Raw genomic sequence first — 14,121 nt, 5'->3', positions numbered from 1 at the left:
AATATTGAAGTTTTCCCCTTTTCTGGTTTTGTTTTTATCTTTGTCAAATTTAGTTTCTGACCATCAAAGAACTTTAAAAATGGACAAAGATGACCCAGTTAAATACAAAATGCAAAATCCAAGCAAGTTTCGACAGTAGATCCAACACATCCTGGCAGCAAAAGCACACCAAACTAAAGTAATGGTTTACTTTCGCCTGCATTCACAGAAAAGTTGTTCATCACCAGAAAGAAGCTCCCCCCCCCCCTTTGTTCATTCAGATTGCAATGGCAAACTGAGTTATGAACACTGATAGATCTCTCCATAAGGCAACACCAGGATTACTAACAAAGGATTCTGGAAAGTTTTTTCCTGCATACCTGCCCTCAAAACAGATCCCCATGGTGTATGCACGATTTAGATTTAAATTGATGACTTCATTTATTAGAGAAAAAGTCATCGTCCCCTTGTTAAATCGCAAATTAATTGTGATTAACCGCATTTCTTGGAAAGATGAGTTCAATTTCATCAGCCACACCCAGGCTTGATTGCTGCCAGACCTGCTAAATCAAGAAATCACTAAAACAGAACTGTGAAAAAGCAACACATCATGCCATGATCTAAAGAAACACAAGATCAGATTAAAAACAAAGTCACTGACATATATCAATCTTGGAAGGGTTACAGAGTCATTTCTAAAGCTTTGGGAATCCAGCAAACCGCAGTGTTTTGGTGCTTCGGGACCTGGATGGCTTGCTGTAATTGATGGAACAGTGAATTCTGCACTCTACCAGAAAATCCTGAAGGAGAATATCCTGCCAGCATCTCATGTCCTAAAGCTCAACAACACTTGCAATACGCAGTAGCGCAAAGATCTGAAACACACCAGCAAGTCCACTACTGAATAGCTTAAAAAATAAAAATAAAAAGGAAGGTTTTGGAGTGGTCTAGTCAAAGTCTGGACTTGAATCTGTTTGAGATGCTTTGGGCTGACATTAAACAGACTATACATGCTCAAAACCCTCAAATGTGGTTGCATGAAAACAATTCTGCAAAGAAAAGTGGTCCACAATTCTGCCACAGTTAACACAGAACACTAAATTGCACTAGGTTACATAAGCTAATTGTCAATTCATGAAATTAAATTACTTCCAACCAATTTTCCTTTTTAAGACTATGATATAATAAAACACTATAAAACTGACACACACTAAGACACACTTCTCTACTTGGCATTTGACCAAGCTTAAATCCCAACTGTGACTCCATTTCTACATGCATGACTTTTCCCCTTTCTCTGTGCACAGTATTTTCAAAACATTCAGCATCTATCTCTCTTCACATCTTACTCTTCACACGTGTGGTATGTCTCAACTGCCCTAGTAGTGTTGCAGAGTCTGTCTTGCATCTGTAAACTGTCTTGGGTCAGTCAATAGAGGCTTCTTCTTCATGACATGGAATCCCCGAGGCCACATGTGCTTGTAGAAGACAAGAGGCAGCTGGAGGTCTGGTACTCATTCACTCTTCCAAAACACTCCCCCACCAACCAACTATTATGCAGAGATGTGTACTAATGGTTCACAGTCTGCAGCTTGAGTAAACAAACCTTGAAAATATCCTTTCCAAGCAAGTTTCGACAGTAGATCCAACACATCTTGGCAGCAAAAGCACAGCAAACTAAAGCAATCGTTTACTTTCACCTGCATTCACAGAAAAGTTGTTCATCACCAGAAAAAAGCTTCTTCGCCTCTTCGTTCATTCAGATTGCAACGGCAAACTGAGTCATGAACACTGATAGAGCCAGTCTGTGGTAGAGCTCTCCATAAGGCAACACAAGGATCACAGAGCAATAACAAAGGATTGGGGAAAGTTTTTCCCTGCATACCTGCCCTCAGAACAGATCCCCAGGGTTTATGCACTGTCCCCCCCCCCTTGTGCAGACTGTGCAAGCATGAGCACACATATACACAGAGAAGTACATAGACAGAGATGTAGGTAAATAAGTGTGGCATGAAGACCAGAACAGCAGAACAAGAGGTATATAAAGATAACATGTCAGGGGTCCGTCTATTACTACCAGAAACAGATGAATTACACGTTTATACAATGGCTGACTCTTCCATCATCTCCCTAAAAATAGATATCAACAGAAAAAGAAAAAATAAATAAATCTGCACTTCAACTGCGTTCAGCACGGGTTAATGCACCCAAATTGCACCAATCATAGCCTTATTCTAACACTGCAAGCCTATGAAAATGACTACTGAGACTTTTGACGGAAGGCCTGCAGAAAAGGGTAGGGGGGTGCACTTTTGTCCATGACGTGGTTACCTAGGGGACTAGAACAAAAGAGCATCAGTGAAGCAGATTATCTTGTCAGGCCTTACCTGACAGAAAAATGATCCTATTGTTGCCAGCAGAAGGTGTGAATGTCATCACCAGGTAGACGGAATATGACAGTAATGGTAATTTTCAGAGAAAATACACAGACGCGCGCGCACAACTTAAGCACATTAATGGAGAGATGTGATGATTTAAGTGCTGCAATTCTAAAGGAATTCAGTTTTAGAAATTTCTGCTTAAACCTCAACGTTGTCAATGCAGATTCTATTATATATGTATTTCATGTGTACCAGACACGAAAGAAGCAATATAAGCAATATGTGTGCTGCCATCGACATTGTAGGACTTGTAAACATTTGTCTGTAATAATCCAAACTATCTCTGGGATTGAATACTTTTGGGTAAGAAAATAAATTTGTCTTTTGTTCTGTATGTCACTGAAAACTGGATCCATTATTAGTTTGTCAGAAATCTTAAAAGTGGCATGATAGCAGGTAAAAGTCAAGATATTTAAAATTCTAACAAAATGAAAATCAAAAGTAGTAAGAAATGCTACAGTAGCACCTCCTAGCTTCCAAAGGGTATTCTGTCATGATTCAATTCAAGAAAGAAATTCAATTTTGCCATCACTTACATAATATTTAAGGACAAAATGTGACCTAGAGATTAATAAGAATTGTCCCAAAAAAGTTTATTTATCATTTGAAAAAGAAGGATTTTCATCACAACACCAGCAATTCTTATATGTAAAAGGAAAGCAAAATGTGCAATAATAACAAAAAACGATGTAAACAATTAAAATAATAAATACAGCTTTTATGAAAAAAATATATTGCTGCATTGACAGAAATATTCTTATGAAGTAAGGCTATTGTTAGTGCTCCATTATTCACAAGGAGTCACTTCAAGTGATCTTTCACTAGTTAAGCGAATGTGTAAGCCATTACATTATGGAGAATCAACAAAATTTGAGTTGGAGTAGTAACAAAATAAATGGTATGCCAATATTTGCTGATGTAAATTGGGTGGCTAGAAACCTTTGATCAGTAGGCAAAATATTTTGTATGAAAGTTGCATAAGCAGATTTTCTATAGGACAATTCTATAGGAAGTTAACAGAAATTACCTTTACACCAAAGTCATTTTACTCCATTAAGATCACAAAAAAGCCTTAAAAATACCATTTATCAAATGTTAAAGCATTCAGCCACATGACTAAGTGGTAACTCACTATGCCACTCATGATATGCCTAAATTAAAGCAGCATTTATGGTTTTAAATGATTAAGTGGTAATTAATTTGATTTGAATGTTTTTCCCAATTTTGCAAATAAAGTCTGTCTCCCTGTACATTCCTGTTGCTTTGTTCCTTCATCCACCACAAAACCATTAATGCAACTTCATTTATGCATCGCTCTTAAAATAGTGTTAAATGAAAGTAGTTTGTCGAGTTAGTGCACAGCTCCTTCATACTGATCTTTCTGCAAATAATACCAAAGTGTCTTTTAGGTGTCCAAGATCACTATTTACCCAATATTTTCTTTTGTTTCTAGTCCATATAATTAAACTGCATTGGCAAACCTTCATTCCTGAACCTGAAGGACTCAGGTTCAGGAATTTCAACTTGTCTACACACCTAGTGTGTATTGGTGTCAAAAAAAGACAAAAAAGACCGATGTCTGCAGTTCTGATCCATCGTGCAACAGCAGGTGTTAGTAGAGTTTGACTCCAGAACATCTCAGCAGCCAGGAAATGCCATCCAAAAGCCCAGACAGGGATTCTGCCACTGTATCCTGTACCTGTTTATGAAAGAGAGAAACAGGCTGAAAAGCTCCACAAGCTGAACTCTGGATGGAAAAGCTTTCACCTGATCAAATATCAAGCAATTACCATCCAGGGGTTAGGCAGGTGGGGTAGGCCAAGTCTCTTTGCCATGTCAACACAGGGAGTTCGACACATGGATCTGGTGCTGGGAGTCCGAACTGTTTCTGGTTCCTCTCTTGAGATGCATGAGAGCACCAGCAGAGGTTTGGATGTGGAACCCCTACTGCAGTTTAGCACAGCTCGAATCTGGACTCCTTCAGACTTCTCACCACCTATTGACAACATGAACCATGAACCTACTGCAGATGTTCTGCATTGATCAGTCATTGAGTATGATGTGTCATTGTACTACACTACAAAAAAAGATGGGTTATTTTACCTCTCTCAAGCTCTGCATTGGCAACATAGATGAACCCATCCACCACTTGGCACACCTGCTGAACCTGAGGAGCAGGAACGCACACTGGGTCCCCTGAGTCGTCATTTCCTTCAAAGGTAAAGAGTTTATTGCTGATGCTCTCCTGTTGCACTCTGGCTCTTTCTCTCTCTGCCCTACAGACACAAAAACACAAAGATTAATAACTGCAAAAAGGATGAGAAACAACTGTGACTCATTCAGCAACAAACAAAGTGCTCACCTGTTGGTTGAATACAGAGTGAGGATGTTAAATTTGTGTTGGTTATTGAACATGTAACTTATCCCCGAGCCAATACCTGAAATAAACAAAGGTTTACGTATGTTTGTTTGTATTCTTTGGGTAGATAAGCTGTGTGTATGTAGTGATCTAGTGCCATCTAGTGGTAGACAATACACATAGCAAGTAAACTTATCTGTTGATTAATTCTGTGATTAAAATGCACTGATGTAATTTCTGTAACACATCATTATTACACATTGCCTTTAAAATAATCACATTTTATCTAATTTTATCTTTTATCTAAAGGACAAACTATGATTTACAATTGATTAAAAGGGAAAATCAGCCACTATATTATGCATTATGATGAGAAAAATACCATGAGAAGCTTATCCTTAGATCAGTGTTATCTTACCATTTATCTGTCTGTATGGAGTGCCTGACACAGGAAGTATATCTGGAGCATGCATAAGCCTTGTGACTAAAGAGACATCCAGCTGCTCCATGCCAGGACCAAACATGGCGTAACGCGGTTCAGACGAGGGTACCAGGGACTGAAAAAATGAGGTCACCACCTCATATGCTGGTCGTGTAGGAAGCCACTGCTGTCTGGAGGATGGGCAACCTTTCAGGTATCTGTTGATACACAAGGTTTGCTCAGAAATTTTTCCAGGAAACTGACGGTAATGCAGGATAACAAGGGGATACTCACTCTGACATGTAGTCAAATTTTAGTTTTATTCCTTCATTTCCCTCTTCTCTATCATCCAGGCTCTCGTCTTCACTTATTAGCGGTGCATCCAGCAAGTCTGGATGGGGTATGGTCACATGATCAATGGAGGGCCAGTATGGCATATCCCGCAATAGGAAGTATCTCCACAGTAATGGATCTCTAACCATGGCCCTCCAGTAACGACTTGTGGCTCCAAGGTGGCAGAGATCCGCAGGAGACAGAAAGGTCATGATCAGAAACTGTACATCCACCTTCGGGAGGAATGGCGGAGCACAATTATTTTGATTTTCCTAGATCAACAATAAATATTTCTAGATTAACCTCCTAGACCAAAATACTCAATTGTGCTCTACAAGGGCCTGATATCCACTTAGGAGGACATTATACTGCTACTGTTCTATCAAAATTTTAAACAAATATCCTCATGTGGCTCTTATTTTTCTTAAAAACAAAAATAAGGTAAAAAGAAAAAAAATCTGGTAATTCTTTGTTTTTACATTCATCGGGCCCCGATATCTGCCCAATATATGCCCAAATATCAAAGTGAAATTTCAAATGCATGCCGTGGAAGAGTTCGGGTCTTAGGAGGTTAAAATTCCTAGTTAAACCAATTGTGTGTATTTGGTTAAGAAGTAGGAAAAATACAGATTGGAAGGGGATAATGGACAATCGCTAATACAAGCAATTCTATATCAGCTGATATACTTCAAAGATAAGTCAAAGGAAGTCATAAAGTATGGCAGTGTTCCTGCTCAGAATAGTGCAGTCGAGGCATGCCAAATCGGGGACGGGGGGCAATTACGACTACTTTGGAAGCCTACAAGTTGAACGCGACACTTAGACTTGAGCATCTATCATTTTTTCTATAAACAGCTTTCAGACTGTGTGTGTAGAACCTGAAGAGAGCAACATTATCCTTTTAGGCTTGTCCTGTCTGAATGAGTGACATATAGGCTACATAGGTAGACGTACTCCTATGAATGATTCGACTTACCGGTAAGGTATCCAAAGATCCATACTGTTGTTCTTCTTTTCCCGAGTCTCCAACTGTCAAATCGGCTTCAACAACTTTATCAGGGAAATAGCGGTCTCTAAACCGCCTGAGGCTGCGGATCACCAAAGACTCCAGCTGCTGGATCTTTTCAGCCATGTCTTAATTTGTGTCATATGCGAATATTTACTGTGTACAACTAAACACTGTGAACCAAGGAAATGCCAACACCGATGTTTTCCTGTCACTTCCTCATTATTGGGTAGCAGTGGAGCATTGTGGGTATTGTAGTTCAGTATCATCAAACAAAACAGGAATACGTAGTAAAAGAAAATCTGGAAGGCAAACTAGGAAATTTTTCTTAAAACAAAGCACGTTTATTGTCAACAAGGACATTAAAAAACAAAATGATAGATTTTTTTGCCCAAACAACACAGTTTCTCTATTAATAGTTACACTATCAATGTTATTCAAGTTGCAGAAAAATGGAAGTTGCAATAGATGAAAATACAAGTGGTGCATTACAAAGCTGGTATGAACAAACCTGAACATACTTTGAATTGGTCATTAATACGTCACTGACAAACAGTTCGAACACCTTTCTTTGCCTTCTGTGTGTATACTTTATACACAAATTCAAATAATGCATATGCTATTTTAATATATATTAAAAGCATAACAAAATGGCAACAAAACAATAAATAAATGTTAATGTGCAATGTCTCATTTCCAGCTGTATTATCTTTAAACTTGTTACAATCTTAAAATGAAAAGTCAATTTTTCTTTTTTATTATTCATAACCTCTTTAGTAATATTAATGCTATTGTGACACATTCTTAGAGCAAAACAAATGCGCCAATCAACAGTCTGGAATAAGAGTGGCCACTGCTTTTTCAGCAGGCCAGGGCAAATAATTATTCAACAGCCTCTTGTGCAGCCCTTCTATTACAATGCTTGTCTTATACTCTAACTTCTCATTCATCTGCTTTGGCCTGGGCTGTTTGGCATAGGATTAGGTTGCCTGTAGACACTGTTCCAGCATCTCCTTTCTTCACATTCACTCTCTCCCTGTGCCTCCCCATAAACTTTCACAAGACTGCACCCCATCCGATGGGCTCCATTTTTATTTGGGATTGACACATTTGAATATTGAACTTTGATCTGTTCCTGAGGGCAATTGTAACAGAGAAGCTATATTTTTCACTGTAAAATACTGAGGATTTCCTTGGCATTCTCTGTGTTCCAGCCCTGCCCTTGGAGAGGGCCCTCACAGGCAAGCACATATTTGTTGAGGATCTGTGTGCCAATGTCCCGAAACTGGAGGCGATCTTCTTTGTGCTCCGTAGTGTCAGCGCTGCAGTCCTCGTACTTGACTGCCCAGAAACACATTTCGCCAATGTACATCATTGTCAACAGGTGTGTGTCTGAGAAAATGCCTGACCCAAAAGATAAACCGGTAGTTAGTAAGACCAGTTGGCGACAACAGAACAGATTGTTAAAAAAATTTCTGTGTCAGTTTTCAGTTATCCAGGTCATTGTAGTATTAGAAGAAGAAAAACAAAAAGTGATGGATTTCTTTAACTCTGTTGAAGACTTTCACCTCTCATCCCAGAGGCTTCTTCAGTTTGGCTTCTGTATGTAGAGCCCCAGGTATTTAAACCCTAGTGGGGGTTGTCCCTTAGGAGGTGGTTGCTGACCACTATTAATCATGTGAATCATCAAACAAGCTAAGGTGAGCCATATCCAGTTTTTGGGGCAAGTTTTTTCCAAAGTGTCACCTGAATCTTCTGGTGGTAATGGTCCACGCCTTTTTTCACATCCATACACCTAATTCTGTACCTATTATTAAGTATGGGACTCTCCATCTTTTGGTTTTAGAATTGAAAAGCCTCTGGGATGAGAGAAAAAGCAGCTGACCTTCAATGAAGGTCAGCTGCTTTTTTTTTTTTTTTTTTTAAATCTCCTAAGATTTTCAAAGATGGGTAACAAATTAGAAGTAAAAAACTGCTTTACTAAGGAGTTCAGCCCCCAAACCACATTTAATGATCCCTGCCAATGATTACTCTTTTCTTTGCAAGCTCCTTTGATTACTCTGGGATGTAATTCTCAGTAACCATATTTATTTGCCAAAACTCTTGTCTCCAAGGACAGAAGAGATTCCAGCGAAGCTGTCAGGTTTCTCCCTACCACAATATAACACAAACATCCGATCACATAACTGTGGAGGTTGTGGGTTCAAGTGTATTCCTTCAGTTTATCACGTCTATAATAAATAACATATTTACCTTCAGATAAGATGTTTGCTGTAGCAGTGTCATGTAGCACCACACCATCATTGAGCTTCACAGAGTTTCTCACCTGCAGCATCCGCATCAGGTATCGCACACCTTCCTGAATACACTGGGTCAAAAATGTGTTTAACATTAAAAAAGAAACATAAAAAAAAGTGGTAAACTATTGGTTTTAATCAAAGTAAAGTTGTAAAGCTAACAATGAATGAAACTCCTTAGATCTCTGCATTGTTTGTTACCTTAAGGAATGTTTCCTTGTTTTTCTTGATCCACTGTTTTCGCTGATGAAGGGTATGACAGTACATATACAGCAGAGCTCCACGTCTCCAGTAGAGACATTCTAACAGCTCTAAACCCAACACAGACTGCACCTAACATAAACCAAAAGACACGAATATAAATATCAGACACTCCGTGATGCCTCATCCATATTTATTTAATAAGCACTTTAAAAGCATGTGTACAAGTGTGAGTAGCGGAACCACAAATCAAAGGGAAAATTAAAGTTGAACTGACGTCCTACTGAAAGTAGGATAATTACTGGATAGTTAACCAGACCAAGAAAGAAACACATGGACATAATCTTAATAGAAAAAAAAGAAAAGAAAAAAAAAAAAAGCGTGTCTGCTCCTCTTTTATATCCTTTGGGTTGTGGGTTTGTGTCCCCATATAGTAACCTTTATAGTCTTATATTGTAATAACCAGACTACATGACAGTTTGTGATTTGATACAAAGTACACTATTCATAAAATGGAGTAGAAGACAACACCAAAATCAGTTTGAGACAAACACAAACCTCTTGTGCTGGTGCAAGCCGTGCGGCCAAAACTTCAGGTTCAGTCAGATCTTGAAGAAGCTGCTGAATTTTAAATGGTGAACAGTCCTCAGGGAACTCCTGGTCCACCAGTTTATTCTCTTCATAAAAAGTGATGTCTAGAATCACCTAAATGATGAAAAATAAAATAATTTACAAAAAAAAAAGTAAAACTGAATGATGTGTTAAAATTGTCTTAAACATTTTGCCTGCTCCATGTATAACTTTGCAAAATAGGATAAAGGCCTATAATAAACCTGCCAGCTGTTGCTCCTTCTCTAAACTAATTAAGAAAACTATTTAAGGGGGGTGGGGGGGGGGGGGGGACGACAACGGTTAGAGATATCTGTATCTAATCTGGAGCTGTAATACAACATAAGCACGCACAACATAAATGAAACTGAATTGAATTTAGATCACGTAAAGCAATTTCCAATAATGCAGTCACTGATTTTACTGTCCCATCAGATCAGCTGCCTACTCAAATATTTTTTTTCAAAAAGCTTAAGTATGATACAACTATGGTTCTTGAACCTCCTCAGAGATACATTTAGGGGAAAATATAGGCTAAAGGCTGAAGAATAGAGTGATGAGAATGGCAGGAAGTACAGTACGCAGAATGGAAAGCACCCCAAGATCACATTGATACAACTGTAACAAATGTAAAACAAAACCACCATCTTCAACATTTCTTCTTCCCTAACTGAACCATCTCTTGTGGGTTGGTATGGAGTTAGAGGTTTTGTTTTACAGTTTACGGCAAACATTTTACCCCTAAATTTTTAAAGCAATAAGCTTCAGAATATCTTTAGTAAAGTAAATCTAGACCAGTTTGCATTAGACATTATTACAATGTCACACAGAGGCTGTAAATCGTTAAAGGAACAGAACTAAAACACTCATAATTAGAGGGTTTTCATTTCAGACAAAGTTTCCATGTTTTCCTGATATGAGCTCTGTAATTATGTCAAAATTTAGATAAGAGCTAAACAGAAGAGAGCAGCAACTGCAAAGACGGCACTTTCAATGAGCTCATTATAGAAGACACTATGTTAGCAACATTAGTTGCTAAATAACAATTATTTTGATAGCAGACTAATGTGCTTCATTTTTCTTTGATTAGTCGATGATTATTTCAGTAACTCTTATCTACACTTCCTGTAGGCAAACCTCTTATTCTAGGCTCCAGTACCTTACCTGCTCAAGTCTGCCCACCTGTGAATACCCTGTTGTCTTGTCCCACAGCAAATTAAAATAATGACATGTGAATTTGAAAATAATCAAATGGTTCTTTTAACATTACTCAATAGAACCATCAGAATAAAAATTAAATAAATCAAAATGTTAGGTAATATAAATTAATTTGCTAGTAGCATTTAAACAAAGAAAAAATGTGCAAGTAGGAAACTAAAAATAGTTTCTATCCATAAGTTCAAATAAAGCTTTGAGATCTTTGAGATGATGTTCCCAGCTGTTAATAACCATGCTGAAGATGTTCTCTGTCCTGACTTTAGCCATTTGACAGGTGCATGAGCCTCTTTATTGGACAAAGTCACCTGTATGCCTGTGCTCAACACTTAAGAAAATACAATTCTGCGTCAACAAATTTTTATAGTCGATGGCAATGATTATGGTGATGAATTGTTGCAGCCCTAAAATTCACAGGAAATTATTTTCAGAGAGTATAGAAAATTTCTTAGCGTTTATTACTGAATAGACAGTGAATTTTGTGATTATGTCTGTGACACAACATTTATGTTACACTACTTTACAAACTTAACTACAATTCTTGACATGTAACTAGCCTTTGCCTGCTCTATGTTCACTTACTCAAGCCAGAGTGAATATAGATGTGCAGACAGATTTACTTTTTTTATATAAACTCCATTATAGTACAGCTGCATTTTATAACTTGCTTCTAGCTATACATGACAATTTAGTCTGTTACACAGACACTAAACCAACAAATATGGGTATTCAATCCCCTGGACATGTGTGTACAATGCTAAACTTAAACTGTAAAAGTAAAGAGACTGGAATGTGTTCAGTTTTTACTTTGTAGAGATGATTGTTTTTTAGTGGCTGCATAGTGTAGTGGTTTACACATCCATCTAACAAATAAAAGATCCCTGGTTTGATTTTGGGAGGAGACACAAATCCCCTTGGGGTTGCAAAAAAGTAAAAACTATATGTGTGAGCAACCAACTGTGGTGACCCCTTGTGAAAATGGGAACAACTGAAAGCATCTTTAAGATATGCAGGGTTTTTATTAAAATGTAGATACAACAGTAACCTACTGCAAACCTGTCACTTTCTGCTTCCACCTTCTAAGATGATTTAGACATTTTATATTTGCGTTTAATACTGCTAAGCAGTGTAAGTAAGAAAAATTTCCTTGTGTTCAGAGCACCTTAGTTGGGTATTTTATCCTGTTTTCTGTGATTTTGGGGACAAAAATCACTAGTAGTTTAAAAAATCCCTCATGTTACTGACTACTTAATAAAATAACTTACTGAAACGCAAGAGAGTAAATACAATTTGATGGAAGGAAGTACCTGTGTGTAATCCTGCAGCAGCTTGGATAGGTTGCTACTCTCTCCTCCTTGTCTGTAAAAGCTTTTCAACTTGTCTAGTATGGCAGATGCATTCTGTAAATAGTCATCATCTACGGAAGAACCATATGTTAACATATTACCCAAGTACAAATCTAAACTCATGAAAAATCCCGAGTTATCGCGATTGTTGATCGGGACTTTATAATCATCCACAATTCGACTCATGACAGGAAAAAAATTATTTTAGCATAAAACATAAGCTGACTAGCCCATGCGAGCATTCACAGATAAACATGAGGCCAAAAATGCGCACTAACACGGTGGCGTTTGAGGTTCAGATACAAGTTAAAGTAAAAAGTTAACGACACCGACACCATTTAACATGCAATAAGGACAAGGTAGATGCTTCGTTGCTTTATTGATGACAGTCGTTTAGCTAGCATTACCAGCCATCATGTGTCATACCTTCACATATGTCAACAATACTGCATTTTAGCTAACGTTAGCAGTTAACTCAAAAGCCCTAGTGAAATACAAACATAACTCCGCGAGTTATGTACATTCTCCTGCAACGTTGCTAACCACTAATTATAATTAACTAACTGCATATGCACTGATGTGTTCAGAAAGGTTGTTTTGTTTTGTTTTTTGCCAAAATGCAATATTTCACTAGACAGCAGCTGTTGTCATGGTTGCAAGCTAACGTACGCTGGAAGTTAGCTTGATTGCTTGCTTGCTAGTCGATTCCTTAACCAAGACTGTTTGCCACGTACTAAATGAACTGCTGAAAGGCAAACAAATAAACAGTGTAATCGGTACCTTGCTTTTCAGCTCTGAGACTCGAACACTTGATGTCTAACTCAAATATTCTTCTCTCCAACTCGAAACCTTGTCGTCTGTAGTCGTCGGCCATGACTAAAAGTACCAGTCACGGGAGCCACGGATTTTACTCACGTGTTCAAAGAATTTTCAATTTCCGTTTCTGTGCATGCACGCGCACGTCCGTAGGATTATATCAGTAAGTCGTCCCTGCGTTTGCAAAAACGTTAACTTTAAACTGTAAACATACATGTACTTTTAGATAGTGTGGTGGTGCTGACAGCTGAAGGGAGCGTGCGTGCTATAAAGTTAGACGTCAGCTGAGGCGACTTTGGAAAATAATAACTCAGACAGTAGGAAACAAACTGTTGGTAGCCGGTTAGAATTTAAAAAAAAAAAAAAAAGGGGGGGGGGAGGGGTTAGTGAGTTTTTAGTTATTTAGTCCAGTGCAATGAGTCCTATGCCAGAAACCGTTTCTACACAAAGTGGAAAGATAAATTTCAAAGGACGGATGAAAAAAAATGATCTGTGGGTTTTTGCTTGAAATGTCAGGGATGCATGCAGTGGAAAGATATGAGAAATGTAGGGATGAGCTACAGATTTCTGTTTGTTGGAGGGGCCATATTGCTGGAACCTGTGGATACAAATTAAATGAGGAAAATGGAAGGGGAAATTCTGTGCAACATGAGGCAGACTGGGGAAAATTCAGGTATTGCAAGAAGTGTGTTGCAAACTGCTGAGACAGACTCCACGGTGTAGGACATCTGCCTTGTGCCTCCTCAACATTGTGTTTTCATGGGGCAGAAGGGGAAATAACTAATAACTAAATTCTTTTTTGAGCTGGGTCACCACAGTGGATCTTCATCATCCATTTCAATCCCTATATCCCATTCTCTGCTGTCACACCAACCCACTGCATGTCCTCTTTCACTACACCTTGTCTGTGGTCTTTCTCTTTTCTTCCTGTTTGACAGCTCCATAGTCAGAATCCTTTAGCCAGTGTATCCACTATCCCTCCGCATGTGTCCAGACCATCTCATCTCACCTTTCCTCTCTAACTTTGTCTCCAATTGGCTCCATCTCTTGTATATGCTTTTCTCTCATTCACACACGTATTCAGTCTTGCATCTACTG

The 14,121-nt window shown here is 38.3% G+C and overlaps 2 protein-coding genes across 4 annotated transcripts; both read right to left on the bottom strand.

The window, feature by feature from the left end:
- Positions 1-2,992: 2,992 nt before the first annotated feature.
- On the bottom strand, positions 2,993-6,766 carry fbxo4 (F-box protein 4). 2 transcript variants are annotated; one of them, XM_005919001.2, is made up of 7 exons: positions 6,510-6,766; positions 5,495-5,766; positions 5,198-5,418; positions 4,783-4,858; positions 4,524-4,696; positions 4,211-4,416; positions 2,993-4,119 (listed from the first exon to the last, which is right to left on the bottom strand). In XM_005919001.2, exons 1-7 carry the CDS (start codon positions 6,663-6,665, stop codon positions 4,033-4,035), a joined length of 1,191 nt encoding a protein of 396 aa, XP_005919063.1. In that variant the 5' UTR covers positions 6,666-6,766; the 3' UTR covers positions 2,993-4,032. The 2 variants fall into 2 exon arrangements, with proteins under 2 accessions (XP_005919063.1, XP_042075431.1); XM_042219497.1 differs by having other exon boundaries at positions 5,495-5,805; positions 6,510-6,732.
- Positions 6,767-6,861: 95 nt separating this feature from the next.
- Positions 6,862-13,360, bottom strand: cunh5orf51 (chromosome unknown C5orf51 homolog). 2 transcript variants are annotated; one of them, XM_005919002.3, is made up of 6 exons: positions 12,988-13,360; positions 12,169-12,278; positions 9,596-9,742; positions 9,038-9,169; positions 8,793-8,907; positions 6,862-7,943 (listed from the first exon to the last, which is right to left on the bottom strand). In XM_005919002.3, exons 1-6 carry the CDS (start codon positions 13,079-13,081, stop codon positions 7,708-7,710), a joined length of 834 nt encoding a protein of 277 aa, XP_005919064.1. In that variant the 5' UTR covers positions 13,082-13,360; the 3' UTR covers positions 6,862-7,707. The 2 variants fall into 2 exon arrangements, with proteins under 2 accessions (XP_005919064.1, XP_005919065.1); XM_005919003.3 differs by lacking the exon at positions 6,862-7,943 and adding an exon at positions 7,950-8,690.
- Positions 13,361-14,121: the final 761 nt, after the last annotated feature.

This window comes from Haplochromis burtoni, unplaced genomic scaffold (genome assembly GCF_018398535.1).
Source record: "Haplochromis burtoni strain Fernald_Lab_line unplaced genomic scaffold, NCSU_Asbu1 Contig_34, whole genome shotgun sequence".
NCBI classification, from domain to species: Eukaryota; Metazoa; Chordata; class Actinopteri; order Cichliformes; family Cichlidae; genus Haplochromis; species Haplochromis burtoni.
Note: the sequence above shows the minus strand (reverse complement) of the source record. Positions and strands in the feature narration are given on the sequence as shown.

Bases quoted from the DNA above. Each gene is read 5' to 3' on its own strand.
- fbxo4 (XM_042219497.1), bottom strand. From the start codon at position 6,665: ATGGCTGAAAAGATCCAGCAGCTGGAGTCTTTGGTGATCCGCAGCCTC. The intron at 5,419-5,494 runs GTGAGTATCCCC...GTGTATCAACAG, and splicing joins AAATTTGACTACATGTCAGA to ATACCTGAAAGGTTGCCCAT. The intron at 4,859-5,197 runs GTAAGATAACAC...TGTTTATTTCAG, and splicing joins TCCATACAGACAGATAAATG to GTATTGGCTCGGGGATAAGT.
- cunh5orf51 (XM_005919002.3), bottom strand. From the start codon at position 13,081: ATGGCCGACGACTACAGACGACAAGGTTTCGAGTTGGAGAGAAGAATA. The intron at 12,279-12,987 runs GTACCGATTACA...GTTCTTCCGTAG, and splicing joins TCTCAGAGCTGAAAAGCAAG to ATGATGACTATTTACAGAAT. The intron at 8,908-9,037 runs GTAACAAACAAT...TTTTTGACCCAG, and splicing joins ACAAGGAAACATTCCTTAAG to TGTATTCAGGAAGGTGTGCG.